At 44.7% G+C, this 13,893-nt stretch overlaps 4 protein-coding genes across 4 annotated transcripts; 1 reads left to right on the top strand and 3 right to left on the bottom strand.

Moving 5' to 3' along the window:
• Positions 1-2,273: 2,273 nt before the first annotated feature.
• Positions 2,274-2,866, bottom strand: Pmar_PMAR015765 (vacuolar ATP synthase subunit F,, putative). The gene is made up of 3 exons (XM_002787269.1): positions 2,710-2,866; positions 2,472-2,662; positions 2,274-2,420 (listed from the first exon to the last, which is right to left on the bottom strand). The coding sequence occupies exons 1-3, from the start codon at positions 2,849-2,851 to the stop codon at positions 2,376-2,378; spliced, it is 378 nt and encodes a 125-aa protein (XP_002787315.1). The 5' UTR covers positions 2,852-2,866; the 3' UTR covers positions 2,274-2,375.
• Positions 2,867-3,021: 155 nt separating this feature from the next.
• Positions 3,022-6,190, bottom strand: Pmar_PMAR015764 (conserved hypothetical protein; the record flags this gene model as incomplete). The annotated part of the gene is made up of 14 exons (XM_002787268.1): positions 3,022-3,088; positions 3,290-3,408; positions 3,453-3,578; positions 3,625-3,721; positions 3,888-4,002; positions 4,047-4,217; positions 4,264-4,400; positions 4,817-4,926; positions 4,972-5,185; positions 5,229-5,326; positions 5,371-5,442; positions 5,501-5,582; positions 5,631-5,715; positions 6,043-6,190. 14 exons carry the CDS (start codon positions 6,188-6,190, stop codon positions 3,022-3,024), a joined length of 1,641 nt encoding a protein of 546 aa, XP_002787314.1.
• A 3,236-nt stretch (positions 6,191-9,426) lies between these two features.
• On the bottom strand, positions 9,427-10,154 carry Pmar_PMAR015763 (g10 protein, putative; the record flags this gene model as incomplete). Its single annotated transcript, XM_002787267.1, has 6 exons — positions 10,110-10,154; positions 9,930-10,065; positions 9,750-9,816; positions 9,666-9,697; positions 9,599-9,616; positions 9,427-9,541 (listed from the first exon to the last, which is right to left on the bottom strand). Exons 1-6 carry the CDS (start codon positions 10,147-10,149, stop codon positions 9,427-9,429), a joined length of 408 nt encoding a protein of 135 aa, XP_002787313.1. The 5' UTR covers positions 10,150-10,154.
• Positions 10,155-13,265: 3,111 nt separating this feature from the next.
• On the top strand, positions 13,266-13,892 carry Pmar_PMAR015762 (Programmed cell death protein, putative; the record flags this gene model as incomplete). Its single annotated transcript, XM_002787266.1, has 5 exons — positions 13,266-13,366; positions 13,431-13,495; positions 13,539-13,634; positions 13,714-13,781; positions 13,830-13,892. The coding sequence occupies 5 exons, from the start codon at positions 13,266-13,268 to the stop codon at positions 13,890-13,892; spliced, it is 393 nt and encodes a 130-aa protein (XP_002787312.1).
• Position 13,893: the final 1 nt, after the last annotated feature.

The raw sequence follows: 13,893 nt of genomic DNA, 5'->3' as shown, positions 1-13,893 counted from the left end.
ATCACAAAGCCATAAGGTCCAGCAGGTAATGTGCTCTGCGCTTCCATAGAAATCTTGAGTAAGGAAGGCAAATGGGCAACGGCGGAATCTCTACTTTACCAGACTGGTGATAGCAGCCGAGACACAGATATAGACTGTGACCTCACGAGAGAGCATCGAATCACGTGATGAACATTCCACAATCATACGACCAAGAGAGTGAGGTTTAATATCTTCAGTGAGGTAGAAAAATCATCAATCGCACAAACGGTTACCTGTGAATTCTTCAATGCAATGTCATCTCACTAGGAGCATCGTTCGCACTTCAGTCGAACCCCGATGAGATGATTGAGTCCATGAGCTAAGGAGATCATCATACGAGGCGCATTGAAGGAGTAATGAGGGGATGTTGATCACTCCATGGGCAGGCCGTCAATTCCAGCATCGAGGCGATGGAAGAAATAGTAAAAACTACTCCTGGTGAGGTCTAAAACGATCTAGAGGTCGTGTGCCACACTGGGTAGCCTCTGAGGTTCTTTACATTTGGATACCATCAATGTCGTTTTTGAAAACTCCATGTGCACAACAACATACCAAAATCTGCCGCATACAAAGACTGACGAAAATCCAAATCGAAGAGAAGTCAACATAGACTATCCAATAGGAGACATTTTACACAATACATCATGACGGTGGTCGCCACTTAGCCGCAACATACTCAGCAGCATGCCTATACCCCTCATGCAGTCGAGCTACCGCCGAGGGCGATCTTCCTCTCGAAGACTCGCATCTACTGCTGATCTCTTTATCAAAGCAAACACCAACTGGGGTGGGGGAGCGACTGCGTAGTTGACATCGACGCCGTAGTATTGCGTTTTCCTCACGGAGTATTCGAACTTCCTTAAAGACGTTTTCGCTACCCTCAACCGTCATTGCTTTTAGTTCCGCATTTTCGCAACGCAATCGTCGATTTTCTGCACGCACGCGCACGATTTCCTCGGCCATTTCTTGGTTAGCTTGCAGTTGGAGTGGTATGGACTCGGCGATCCGGCCCTCGAGACGAGACAGTCGAGATGATGATGATGGTGTCGAGGCAGTCATCACATACGGAGGAGAAACGCTCAGGGAAATTATTTCACCTATGATGGAGTTTCACCGGTGATATTGAAAACACATCTCAGAAAAGAACTGTGTTATCGGTCGCGGAAACTAAGTTAACATCAAGTATTACATCACTTCACGTTAAACGGGTCGTGAAACTGTGGCAACCAATTTTCCAACTCAGCTGGTGGCTTTGAATCCTAGACAACTGCTCCTCCTTCCCCGACGATATAAGTGTGCGCATTCACAGGTATCATCCTGCTGTTCTCCATCTCTGTACCTTCCTTTCCTCGATTAATCGGTGTTGTCAACCCGAACTGGTGACGGATATCAAATAGGATATCCATATTACGATGTATTAATATATAGGATTAATAATATTATCGTGTCAGAAACCACTCCGGTCGTCCATAATCCTCGAAAACGTCAAAGTCGCCGCTCTCTACTCCCCAACACACACATACTTCTGATGAACTCTGAAGACTTTCCTGACATCGTCTCCCTCTTGAGATGTGTGTTATTCAAATATAATAGATCTCATAGAGGGCATTCCAAATCTCTCTTTTCTTAACATTCACAGCTGCACATAGCAGCGACAGGAACTAAGATAACGTGTTACAGTATAGTTTTTCGCTGGCTCCTTATCTAGTTCGATTTTACCACGTGTCAGTTGACTACTGAAGAAACACACCCCTAATTTCGAACCGTTATTACCAAATATGTGATAGCATTCAATTCAGCGATTCCGTAATCAACTTGGGATTGTAATTCTTAACCACCACTCCTTCCACACTTCATAATAGACCTCATGTTGTCTTGCCGCTACCCGATGACGATCATCGGAATACTAATACACATCAAACCTAGAGTCTTCCGGGGGGAGATTCATTTTCAATTCTCCACGTATGGCTAGGAACACATTCTTCAATCAGTTTCCAATGTAAGTGTCACCGCATTTTGTTGAGCTGTGTTAGAGGCGAACAATTATTGAAAACCAATTGCGACGACGTAAGCACTTGCTGAAGTGTGTTGAACCGAAGCGCCCAGATGTGGACATTTTGCAAACGTTATCTCTCCAAGGCAAATGATTCCCTAATACACATCTACGCTTACCTATACACCTGTACTCCGAAACACACCCTGGGTCGAATCCCACAACTGTCATTTATACTCCAACAAAACCTCCTTATTATGATCAAGGAAAACTCATCCAACTCTCCTGAGACTTCCAACACCACTAAGGACTGTCGAAAGCCATCACAGTGAACACCAATTGTGAATGGTGGTGCTGCTGACTAGGCCTGGCCAAAGAACATCTGCACACGTTGCATGATGGAGTCCTAAAATACAACAATAACAACTTCACTACAAAAGGCAACTACTACTACTACCTGTGCTGGGTTATAAGGAGATTCCTTACTAGGGATCTCGAGAACTGCTGGGATAGCCGAGCCGCTACTGGTGTACTTACGCACGACATGGCGGATCTGCTCAGCTATCGGCTGGTTGATGATGACAATCGCGATATCAGGACGCTCTACGAAGGTCTTGAAAGCCTCCTCAATGTCGTTACGTCGGGTCTCTAATCATAAAATAATCACACTACCACTTACGAGGAGTTATTCTTACTAGCGTCAACTACTAGAAAGTTGGTCACGCCGTTTCCATCGCGCATACCGGCACCTGCCAGGCTAAACCCAGAGACAGTTTCCTCATCACCGATGATGGCAACATGGAGGTCGCCTTTCTTGGCAATTTTATTCGCTACCATAACGAGAGTCTTAACAAATAAGAAGTAGTACTAAAAAAGGGCAATAAACAGCGGAGCGAAACACAGCTCGATAAAATTCCAACCGAAATCGCATCATAACGACTCTGCCTCCGACAGAGATGTAGTAGTAGTAATAGAAGGAAATGAAAAATCGTCACCGCGCCACAAAATTATTTCCCCTTAGCCGCTGACAAGCTCGCCAACGCTGTTCTTACATACTCATAGTGCGGGGCCGACCTGAAGTGAAACATCACCAAGTGTTGGAGGAATATATATTCTCTTTCCTCAGCTGACCCTAGGAGTTTCCAGAGCTAATTATAGGAGTTTACATACAAACTAGGATGAACATCTACAAAAACCAACCAGAATTTTCCAAAAAAATATTGTCACCAACACATGTCGTTTACCATAACCATATTTCCCCACTCCTAAACCTACTTAGTGTCACCATAGACAACATAGGTTGGGTTTTTCCTTAGCAACTTAGCAGCGACTTTCTTCAGATCAGCTTCGGTCACAGCATCCACTCGAGCGGCGAATTCCTCCGGTGTCACCACCTGTCACCACAACTATGTCCAAAACGAACTACTGTATTTCCTACTTTTCCACTCATAATTATCTGTCTCCCTATATCTTCCATCAACACTTTTGAATTCTCCGCGTTCATAAATATATTTCCCTTCAGCGTGTTTTTAGCCCGACTGACTTCGTCCGGTGTAAACGAGTCCTACGATTAACATTCACACCAACAAACAACGTCGTTTTACTCTTACCAATTTGCGCAACTCGTTGAGAGCAATATCTACCAACCTCGGAGCCTCCTGGCCGAAGCCTGTGATATACATTCCGAACAGACCCGAATCTGAGTATCTGTCAAATATGCACATCATCAACTACGAGTGGAGGACAATATGCAATTGAAATTCTACCCGAACAGTTTTCAACAACTAGTGAGGATAGTTCTGAGCTCAACTGAGAACACGAACATATACTCCAACACCGCATTCCCCTAGTGGTATTGCCAAAAACTACTTACTGAGTATTGAAGGCCATGCAACTCTCCACGTTAGGGTTCTGATTCAACACGTTAAGGTAAAGTCTCGAGTGCATTCCTTTTCCCGGGCCCCCTGTAGAGAACGATCCGCCGCCACCTAGATCACAAACGATATCAATAACACAATTAATTCCCTCTTACCAAGGAGCGTTTGTAGGACCGTCACGGGCACTAGGTCTGCCGAATTCCATCCCTCGGTCTCGAAACCAATAGCAATGTTGCATACAGGCATGTCGGCGTTCTCTTCCAGCTTGTACCCACCAGTATAGACAGGCTTGGCCTCGTCTCGAGGAAGGTTGGGGATAGCAACATCTACTCAAAAGATACCAAAAGATACAAAGTAGGCCCAAAAACGTACATTCGGCGAAACTTCTCATCAGCCACTTGCAGAGCTCATCATGGTCAACGTTAATGCCAACAAAGACGCTTCGCTCCGCTGAGAAATGCTTCATCATAAACTCCCTGATGTTATCGCCAGTGAAATGCTCGAGCGCCCTGAGAACAAATCGATAACAGTAGTAATAACTAATAACAGTAGTAATAACAGTAGTAATAACAGTAGTAATAACAGTAGTAATAACAGTAGTAATAACAGTAGTAGTAACAGTAGTAATAACAGTAGTAATAACAGTAGTAATAACAGTAGTAATAACAGTAGTAATAACAGTAGTAGTAACAGTAGTGATAACAGTAGTAATAACAGTAGTAGTAACAGTAGTAATAACAGTAGTAATAACAGTAGTAGTAACAGTAGTAATAACAGTAGTAATAACAGTAGTAATAACAGTAGTAATAACAGTAGTAATAAAAGTAGTAATAACAGTAGTAATAACAGTAGTAATAACAGTAGTAATAACAGTAGTAATAACAGTAGTAATAACAGTAGTAATACTACTACTATCAACACCTACCTCCCCTCGTTAGCCAGCAAGGCATTCCCCAGAGTGTTGTTGTGATATGCCGTTTGATGCAGCAACTCCGAAACATACTGATCAGTATCAGCCTTCAGTCTCTCATGTGCCTAACAACAACAATAACAACAAAACAACAGCTACCATCTACTTACCTTTTTGATTTCCTTATGGCATGCGTTGACCTCCCAGGGCAGTAGTCGAGGAAAGAGCACATTTCCAACCACGAGAGTACTCGCTACCGGCATATACTCTCTCAAGAGCTCCAAGTTATACATAATATGTTCACGACCCGCCTGGCAGCCACCGTTCATACCAAGAACCTCAATAGTCTTGATAGTTCTCAGATGCGACAGATGGGCAGTAGACCTGAGTGAAATGACTAGTAAAATAAATTTCCGATAGCAGCTACCTGAATGCCACGCACTCAACCATATGGGAGAGACCTTCTTCAGCTGGAGTTTCGAAGCGAGAACCGGCATGCACGAAAAGTCCAAGGTTGGAAGTTAGCTGAAGAGTGGTATGAAATCACCATTGAGAAAAAAAGCAATTACCCCTTGTTTGTCTACAGAGACGATCCGCATGCCGTTTTCGAGGACGGAGAACTTCATCTCGGGCTTCTTGATCTGAGGAGGCTACCAAAAAACAACCTAACGATGCAATACAACAGGAATAAGCACTCACAGGAGTCTCGGTGAGCACGGGAATATCAAGGGGAACATCCCTATACTTGTTATCCTTGTGTTCGCCACCAATGTAGTAAAATCTGAGACGAATAATAAAAACAGTAAAAACAGGGGTGAAAAACTCCTACTGAAAATGCGGAACTTCTTTCACGACTTCGCTCACATCTTCTTGTTGGAACTTCACCACATTGTAAGAGGTTCCTTGGATGGTACCTCACAAAAAAGGGAAAAATTTCAAACACTGAATTGCGCTTCGGAATTAAGCTAAAGCGCGCTAAGGCCAAATGCAGGGCGGTATGGAATCGGACCTATTTTGAATCTTACACGCTCAACCTCAAGATACCCCCGCACGTAGGATACCAATCGAGATTGCCTCATTAGTGAATAACAACAATTATATAATACCTTTAACCACATAAAGGGACACCCAAAAATTACACAAAAAATAACTTAACGAAAAAAACGAGAAAAGTTTCTTACACACCATTAAAAACATAACCAACAACAACACAGTAGGATGTACATCTACCATAAACTCACTTTTCCCCTCAGTCTTGGCAACAGCAGCACCCGGCTGAGCCGAAAAACAACGGGACAAAGCAGGGCCTAGGCATCTGGCAAGCTTAGAACCAGAACCAAGTAGTAGTGTAGTGGAGGATGGTGACACGGGTAGCAGTCTCGACAGCATTCACTCAAAAAAGGAGCTCTAAAACAACAAGGGTTATCATTGGTGTCTGGTGTGTCTGACAGTTGCACTTACAAACTTGTCACGCGCCGTGAAATTACGCGCGCGCCCTAAAATGAGAAATCTTTCGTGCAACTAATCTTCATCAACTACTAATGAAGTTTGTATCATCAATATGGCCAACACGTCATCGCGCGCACTCTTCTATTGAGAATCATCCTTATACCGGTGTGAATCCGGTCGAATATGAATTACCGCAACTCACTACTTCACGCATTGCTATAGGCGAACAACAGCCTGTCAATCTACGCATCCTAGTCGCGGGTGCTCCAGGAACAGGAAGATCATCATTATGCAGGTGACATATGAAATAGCAGAATATTCCAATTCTATTGCAGAGCCCTTTGCACCAAAGATGATGAGAGATCATTTTTGGGAGTGACCACTGAAGGACCCTCGAACGCTCCCAAAGTCGAAGTAGGACGGCAAACAGTTGCGATGCCCGACGGAACACTACGTGAAGTAACGTGGAGGAATATATGTTCACTTTCCTCAGCTGAGCTCAAGAGTTTCCTCACTCATTATAGCAGTTCACATGTGAATTCAGGTAGAAGTGTATAGAAACAAAAAAAGAATTACCAAAATTTCCTCACAATTGTCATCAACACATGTAGTTGCGTATTTTTCCATACTGCTCGTGCTAGGCTAGTAAATGTTCATATAGGTGTTCATCGAATTCTGGATACTCGATTGCCAATCAGAACTTACCTTGGACCTGGTCGCAACGCCAGAGTCCTCTGCAGACGGGGTGGTATTAATTTTCGATACCACTCGTTCTTCAACTCGTAGCGCCCTCACTGGATGGCTGTTCGATTTCGTCCATCCACTAGACACCAGGTAGGTTGATGTTTATGCAACTTTTACGTTATCAAATAATTTTCAGCCTTCAACCTGTTTCCTCTCCTACCCGAGATCGCACTCAAAGTACATTCGATGTAAACAACAGCACTAAAGAAGACGTACTCACTGGCGTCTGTCCCCTCATGGTTGTCGCCAACGAAAAAGGCCGGCGTACTGAGGAGCGATGGAGTGACGAGGAAGCGCCGTTACCTCTACCACCAACTTACGTGGACAGATTTCTTGTTGGTGAGAAAACTCTCGATTAGTATGCATACGGACAACTGCATATGTTGGTGACATTGTGAAAATTGTAGGGGGAAAATCGGTATATTTCTACCAGAATTCGTACATATGTAAACAACTCAGCTGAAGAAGGCGAATAATATCATAATGCAACTCTTGTGGGTGTTTCAGGCGAGTCCTTGCCTCGCTGGATGAGCGGCGTGAGCGGCAGTGATACAACCGCTCGAGAAACCATGTTCACAGTGCGTAACAAACTCCTCCGTAAGTGGACGGATGCGCTCTTTATTATTTATTCCATGCTCAGGAGGTGATACTTCCACATCGCGGAGTGTTTTTTGTACGGCATCACTCGGGTGTAGTTCACAAGAAGAAGAAGTTGACCAGCAGTCCTGGCTGACTTTCCTTCGAAGATCTGTGGCGTATCACGACCAGAAAGCATTTGGTGGTGTTTAGTGTAGCGAATTGCTTTCTCTGTTTTGAATATGGATTCGAGTTTTCCGACAGTTGAAGGACGTGCTTCCTTCTTAACAATAGTGAGATGTACACTATGAGGTAACTCAAAGAGTTTTCTTGACAGCTGCGTTATACGACATGCTGTTGAATGTATTATTTCTGATGTGCTTTGGGCTGATTCAATGCGAACGATCACCATTTGAAGTTTTCGTCATTTACATGTAACACTACCGTTACTGTTCAACACACTGCAACTGAATAACTAGAAAAAAGAAATTTCTTTCAACAGTAGATGATAAAGGTTGAAGATTACACAGTAGAAAAGTGTGAGATGATTAAAATGATCAATGATTGTTCAAGAGCGGTCAAATCACCGATTCAACATAATAATCGGAGTACATAATTTTCTGCCAAGTTCTATAAAAGCAACAACATGAGCAACGAGGAAAGACATTGAAAGTTCCGCATGTACACTCAGCAGCAGAGATGAATCGGATGGCAATGACTGTGATGAAGAAAGCCACGAAGGTGTGCGGTTGTTTGCCCAGAACTTGCGAAGTTAGAAGCTGAGCATGCCAACGACGGAGATTTTGATCATGATGAAGAAACTATCGTTAAGGTATCGTTCAACACGACTGCACACTTTCCCATTGCCGTCGATGTCCTGGAGGAGCAAATTCCCTAATATGAGTACCCGAATGTGGAGATATGTGTACACGTTTCTCCTCTATCGAAAACTATCGAGTGTCAGGATACTGCATGGATGAGAAGTATTTCGTCGATTATGGAAGATGATTTGAATGCGACTTCGGATGCTAAAACCATGCAGTACATTGGAGTTTCACCTGTGACATGAAAAACACTAATGGAAAATATATTTTTGTTATCGATCGCAGAAACCTCCATGCCGTATAATTTACATCATGTATTACGCCACTTCACGTTAAACGGGTGAAACTCCAATATTGTTATTTTCCATACCTCAAACGAGCCCGTATTAATAAAGTGTGCACCCGATGCGTTTATTTTCCTACCTACTAATGCAACAAGGTTTGTTGCCACAGACTATAGCTTGATGGATTTCTGTCAACGCAGCTGCTGAGGGAGAAGTAGAGTTGATGGAAATACCAACTAGCAAGCAACGTTCACTCATGCCAACCATATAGTCACATACTAAAAAGTTGTAAAATGTACATCTTTGTAAGGCTGATGGCTGAGTGACCTGATACAAGCGCCCGACGATTATAAGTAGTGTGATAAAATTCTCACATGTGTTGGTGACAATATGAGAACTCCGATGAAATTTTGGGAATTGTATGTATTCTCCCCATTCGTATACATATGAGTTCCTGTGATTAGTGAGGAAACTCCCAAGCTCAGCTGAGGAGAGCGAACATATATTCTAGACTTATCCCACCATCGTGGTACACAGTTCGCAGCAGAGCAACGTGAGCCGTAGGGGTCGATTCACTCACCTTCGTGAGGAGATAACCACTCGAATGGTCACGTAAAGGACTCACTATGTCCGTGTGGTTCGGAAGCTGGCTTACAAGTTTTCAATACACTCGCCCAAGACGCAAGACTATACGTTTAGGTGGTTTACTGTGAACCCAACAAGGTCTCAGCGTCAAACGTGTGTTGTATTATACGGTCTTATTGATCTCCAGATGCACATCCTCTGCATCCACAATGAGCACACTGCACAACTTTCCCTTCTCCAAGTTGACTTCGTGGTACTCGGCAAATGCACGTCGTTCCCTATCACCACCAGCAGCAGTAGGAAAATCTTCAGCGTGCGTCAGCAAAGATTCTCACCTGGTTGTGATTGGTAGACTGACAACACAGCATGCAACATAGCTGGTCGTAGCCAGGCTTTCGCCACTTGTACACCAACTGCTTGTCAGCCCAGCCCTCCTAAAAAGGGAATAAAAAATACAAAAAAGGCGGAGCGAAGCAGCTAGCGCACCTCGAGACAATATCTGAAGAGCTCCTTCGAAATTGCCTTCTTTTTATAATACATATCAAACACGTATCTGAAATCGGTATTCTCCGCGACTCAAATTGTCATACCACACCAGTGTGAAAATTTTGAGAAAATTCTACCCCAAGTCGTATATAGTGAGAAAACTCCTGAGACCGTACGTACCTTGACCGTTGATGGTTGAGTTTGTGTATGGGCCACAAGAGCTCCGTTTTCCTCTTATCCTCATGAGGCTCGTTTTCAGCATCCCTCATTTTCCTATCCAATTCCATCAACGTTGCTTCTATTTCATCCCAACCCTCTGAAAATCAGAGCCTCCTATTCTACTCAAGAAAACTTACCTACCTGGTGCTTTCTTCGAGCGGAGAGTGCGTACTTTAGGCATCGAGAGGAAGGAAAAGAAACTACTCAACCAGCTTAGAACCTACGAGCTTTCCTGGAGCTCTAACTTATATACATTCCCGCAGAAAAAAACTGTACAAATTTCAGAAATCATAATAGTAGAGCTTCACCCGTTTTACGTAAATTGGCATAAAACTTGGTGAAAACGCGATATGCAGTGGTCGTGAAATATTTTTTTCAATAGTGTTTTTCATATCACTAGAGTGAAACTCCAATAAGATTGATAAATACGGCTCAGTCTTCCGTACGATACCAATGGTCACACAACGGGAGAAGTCATCCCTGCACCCACCCTCGAAAAATGCGGTAAATCAACTACATGTCTCGGTGACAATAAGATAAATTTGGAGGAAATTCTCGTTGGTTTCTGTACACTTCTACGCGAATTCGTATGTAAATTCCAATAATTAGCGAGGAAACTTCAGAGCTCAGCTGAGGAAGCGAACGAATATTCCAATACTGCCCGTGAATTCACATAGTCATTTCCTTGACGTTTGCCTACAATGCATAGATGAGTCATCCAAAGAGGATGGTTGTTGAGGAATACGCAGAGCACGATATAGATCTCACAACCCCCCCCAGAGAAAACCCGAATGAAACAAAACAATTGTTATAGAGAAATCAATGGCCACGAAAGTGACCCCATGAATAGCATGCCGCATACAGAGATGTGGAACTTGTTGAGGAAAAAACACCCAGCAGACGGGGCAATTAAAATCAACTGCTTTATCCTCCATGTACAGCTGCTTGGTCGCCCTCCTCCTCTCCAACCCTACAACTACTGTACAACTCCGACAGGGCTACTAGCTTCCGATGGACGTGAGTTACGGCTGTTACGGTACCTTAAACGGTCGTGTCCCACTACGATTGGTGCCTCCTTACTACCTTCTACTATGAACGCCCGACAGCACTGCTCCAGCATGGGTCCCTCGTGCGTTGTTGTGATACTGTGAACCTAGTGAGACCTCGAGGGATGCTGATAATGGGGGATATCCAACCCGTGCTCCGCATTCCCATCCTATTTGGGCGGCGTTTACTTCGGGAAAGACGCACAACATGAATGATATTCTTATCGCGACATCAGCAAGGTTAGAGGATTCGGGAGAAGCCCTGAAAGAAGATCGATAACCATCTCGTAGCATGAGCTTATTACTACCCTTCCACGCTCTTGTATAGTACACTTAAGTGACGACGAACAAGTGGGTGGGTTTTCAGGACGTTCTCGGAGAGATCACAGACGGCTATGACCAGGCGCTCTGGAGGACCGTACAAGTCCATGATCTGAAGAGGAGAGGGAGGAGTGGGAACTACGACTATAGTATAGATACGAAATAAAAGGAATCGGCACCAACCTGGAAGACTGTTTATTCTTATGAGGATTGCAATGCTCTATGGATATAATAATTTTCGTCCCTTGACACATCCTCATGAGATTTTATTATATGCATGAAATGGTGAACACCGATACCTCTTGGCCTTACCCTTTCCTGACATCCTTCTATTCTCTCCCCCACTACCAGTGCAACGCCAGTATTAGCCTCGAATCGCCGAGCGCAGTCTCCACCATGACCAATGATGGTGTTGATGCTGCTCTCTGCGACAAGATCTAGTCTATTGGAGATGGAGTGACTGAGGACTCACTAGGGACTGCTAAACGAATGGTGATGGAGACGACCTCCTGGTGATTCCGAGATTGTTGATTCGATTGCAAGTGGCATCCTAGCTTGAGGATAGTACCACAGACTCGCCTGACTGCTCTGGAGACTCCTTCTCTGAGACTGGGAACTTTTAAATGAAATTTTGAGTATTATATCACCCATCCTTAGCAGCGATGACCATTGCGCGTTCTTGCGTTGTCGGGAAAAACTGTCCTTTGGGAGAAATGCGGATAACAGTGGAAGTGTCCAGCTCCAATTTACTGAGCCTACTCCCATGGGGACCTATAAAGTCACTACTGATAGGTAGTAGGCTGAATGCTGACCTATTAGGGAGCCAGCTGTAGCGTTAGATACCAACAGCTTTAACCAGTAAGGGCCAGTAGCAAAAGCGATCGCCTTGGCATCTAAGTAGTCACGGGATATCCCTTCCGAGGGAGGACGAGAGGGAGGCATGAAAGAGAAAGAAGACGTCTTGGAAGGATCTATAGGACGAATGGCGAGCATTCAGGAGAAGAGCTTCTCAAGATACCTTACAAGACGATGAGTGCATGGAGGGGTAGAAAAGGGATTCTCACGAGACAGTATACGACAAGACGGGGACATGAACGGTGAAGAGTACCATCCCAAGTGGCCCTATTGGACAAGATGGGGGTATGGAGGGATAAAAAATACCATCCCAAGAGCCCCCACATGAGGGGGGCATGGAGGAATAAAAATGGATATCACAACAGACCCCATAGGACAAAAGGAGGACATGGAGGGATAAAACAGGACATCACAACAGACCCCATAGGACAGAAGGAGGACATGGAGGGGTAAAATAGGACATCTCAAGAGACCCCATAGGACAGAAGGAGGGCATGGAGGGATAAAAAGGGACATCTCAAAAGACCCCATAGGACAAAAGAAGAGTGTCTGAGGGGGGATTATGCAGTAAGAACCATAGCATGGTGGGAGGGTAAATGACACTGCAAGGTAGCGTTTCGGAGGCTGAAGACCTTACTCGTAAGATCAATTTTGTAGGTCGGGGCGGCTATGCCACAGCCCCAATATATCAATTTCGTAGGAGGACGCGATGGGCCAACCAATTCCGCTCTAGGGGCAGATATGCCATCGCTGAATCCTTCATGACTCTCGCCTTCTGACTGACCAACTTCAATGCCTCGATCCAACAGGGATTAGTCACCAGCCCATGGCATATCTTCCCTTTGAACTGGTCTGACCACCAGCGAAATAGATTCCGGCTGAGTCTTGAGCTTGTGGCATAGCTGCCCCACTCGACGTAGTGCGGCGAGGTCTGCGGAGTTTCGGGCGTGCGCTATCTTCTTGATAAAAGCGCGCGCCCTTGGGTTCGGTGGCTCTGATGTGTTTGGTGGGCTTTGGTGGGTGAGAATCGCAGAGATGTGGTGGTCAGTTTGGATTCATTGTTGTGGTGTTGCTCATGAACGCTAACGAGGAAGCATCGGCTATGCGAAACGCTGCTAATATGGAGTCACAGCAGCAACAACAGCAGCGACAGGCCGAGATGCAACAGCAGAAAGAGTACTCAGCGCGTGGCAACTGGACCTGTTTTGAATCTTACATGTCTTAACATTGGTATCTTTAGGGCGATGGAGGAGCGCAGGCGAGTGGCGGTTCGTTCCATGATGGAACCAGAGGCTCTCGAAAGATGTAATTGACAATGGGCCGGTAGCATCGACTTCATTTCCCTCAGTGAACCGTATCGGCCTTGTTAAGCCGGAGAAGCAACGCGCTGTAGAAAACCTCATTATACAGAGTGCTCAATCGGGCAGGCTGCAGCAACGAATAGGTACGTACTGAGGTCCGAACCTGGGTCTACCGATGGATAAACATGGTGTTGTTCTCGTTGAGCTGAGGCTACTGTTCAGATGAGGGCACCTTGGTGGAGCTGTTAGAGCATGTAGAAAAACAAAATGGTTCTGCTAGCAATATTAAGGTATGGGGGGTTAGGCAATGCTAGTGTGGTTATTCTTCATCTGATCAGTTCGCCCGAAAGGCCTTTGACGACGATGACGATTCCGATATCGATCTTGATAACCTAGAGTGAT

Source organism: Perkinsus marinus, assembly GCF_000006405.1.
Source record: "Perkinsus marinus ATCC 50983 genomic scaffold scf_1104296929480, whole genome shotgun sequence".
NCBI lineage: Eukaryota > Perkinsozoa > Perkinsida > Perkinsidae > Perkinsus > Perkinsus marinus.
This window is presented reverse-complemented; position numbering and strand designations above follow the sequence as displayed.

Coding starts and splice junctions, on each gene's coding strand:
- Pmar_PMAR015765 (XM_002787269.1), bottom strand. CDS start 2,851: ATGGTAGCGAATAAAATTGCCAAGAAAGGCGACCTCCATGTTGCCATC. Junction 2,663..2,709: donor CTTTCTAGTAGTTGACGCTA/GTAAGAATAACT, acceptor TTTTATGATTAG/AGACCCGACGTAACGACATT. Junction 2,421..2,471: donor CTCCTTATAACCCAGCACAG/GTAGTAGTAGTA, acceptor GTTGTATTTTAG/GACTCCATCATGCAACGTGT.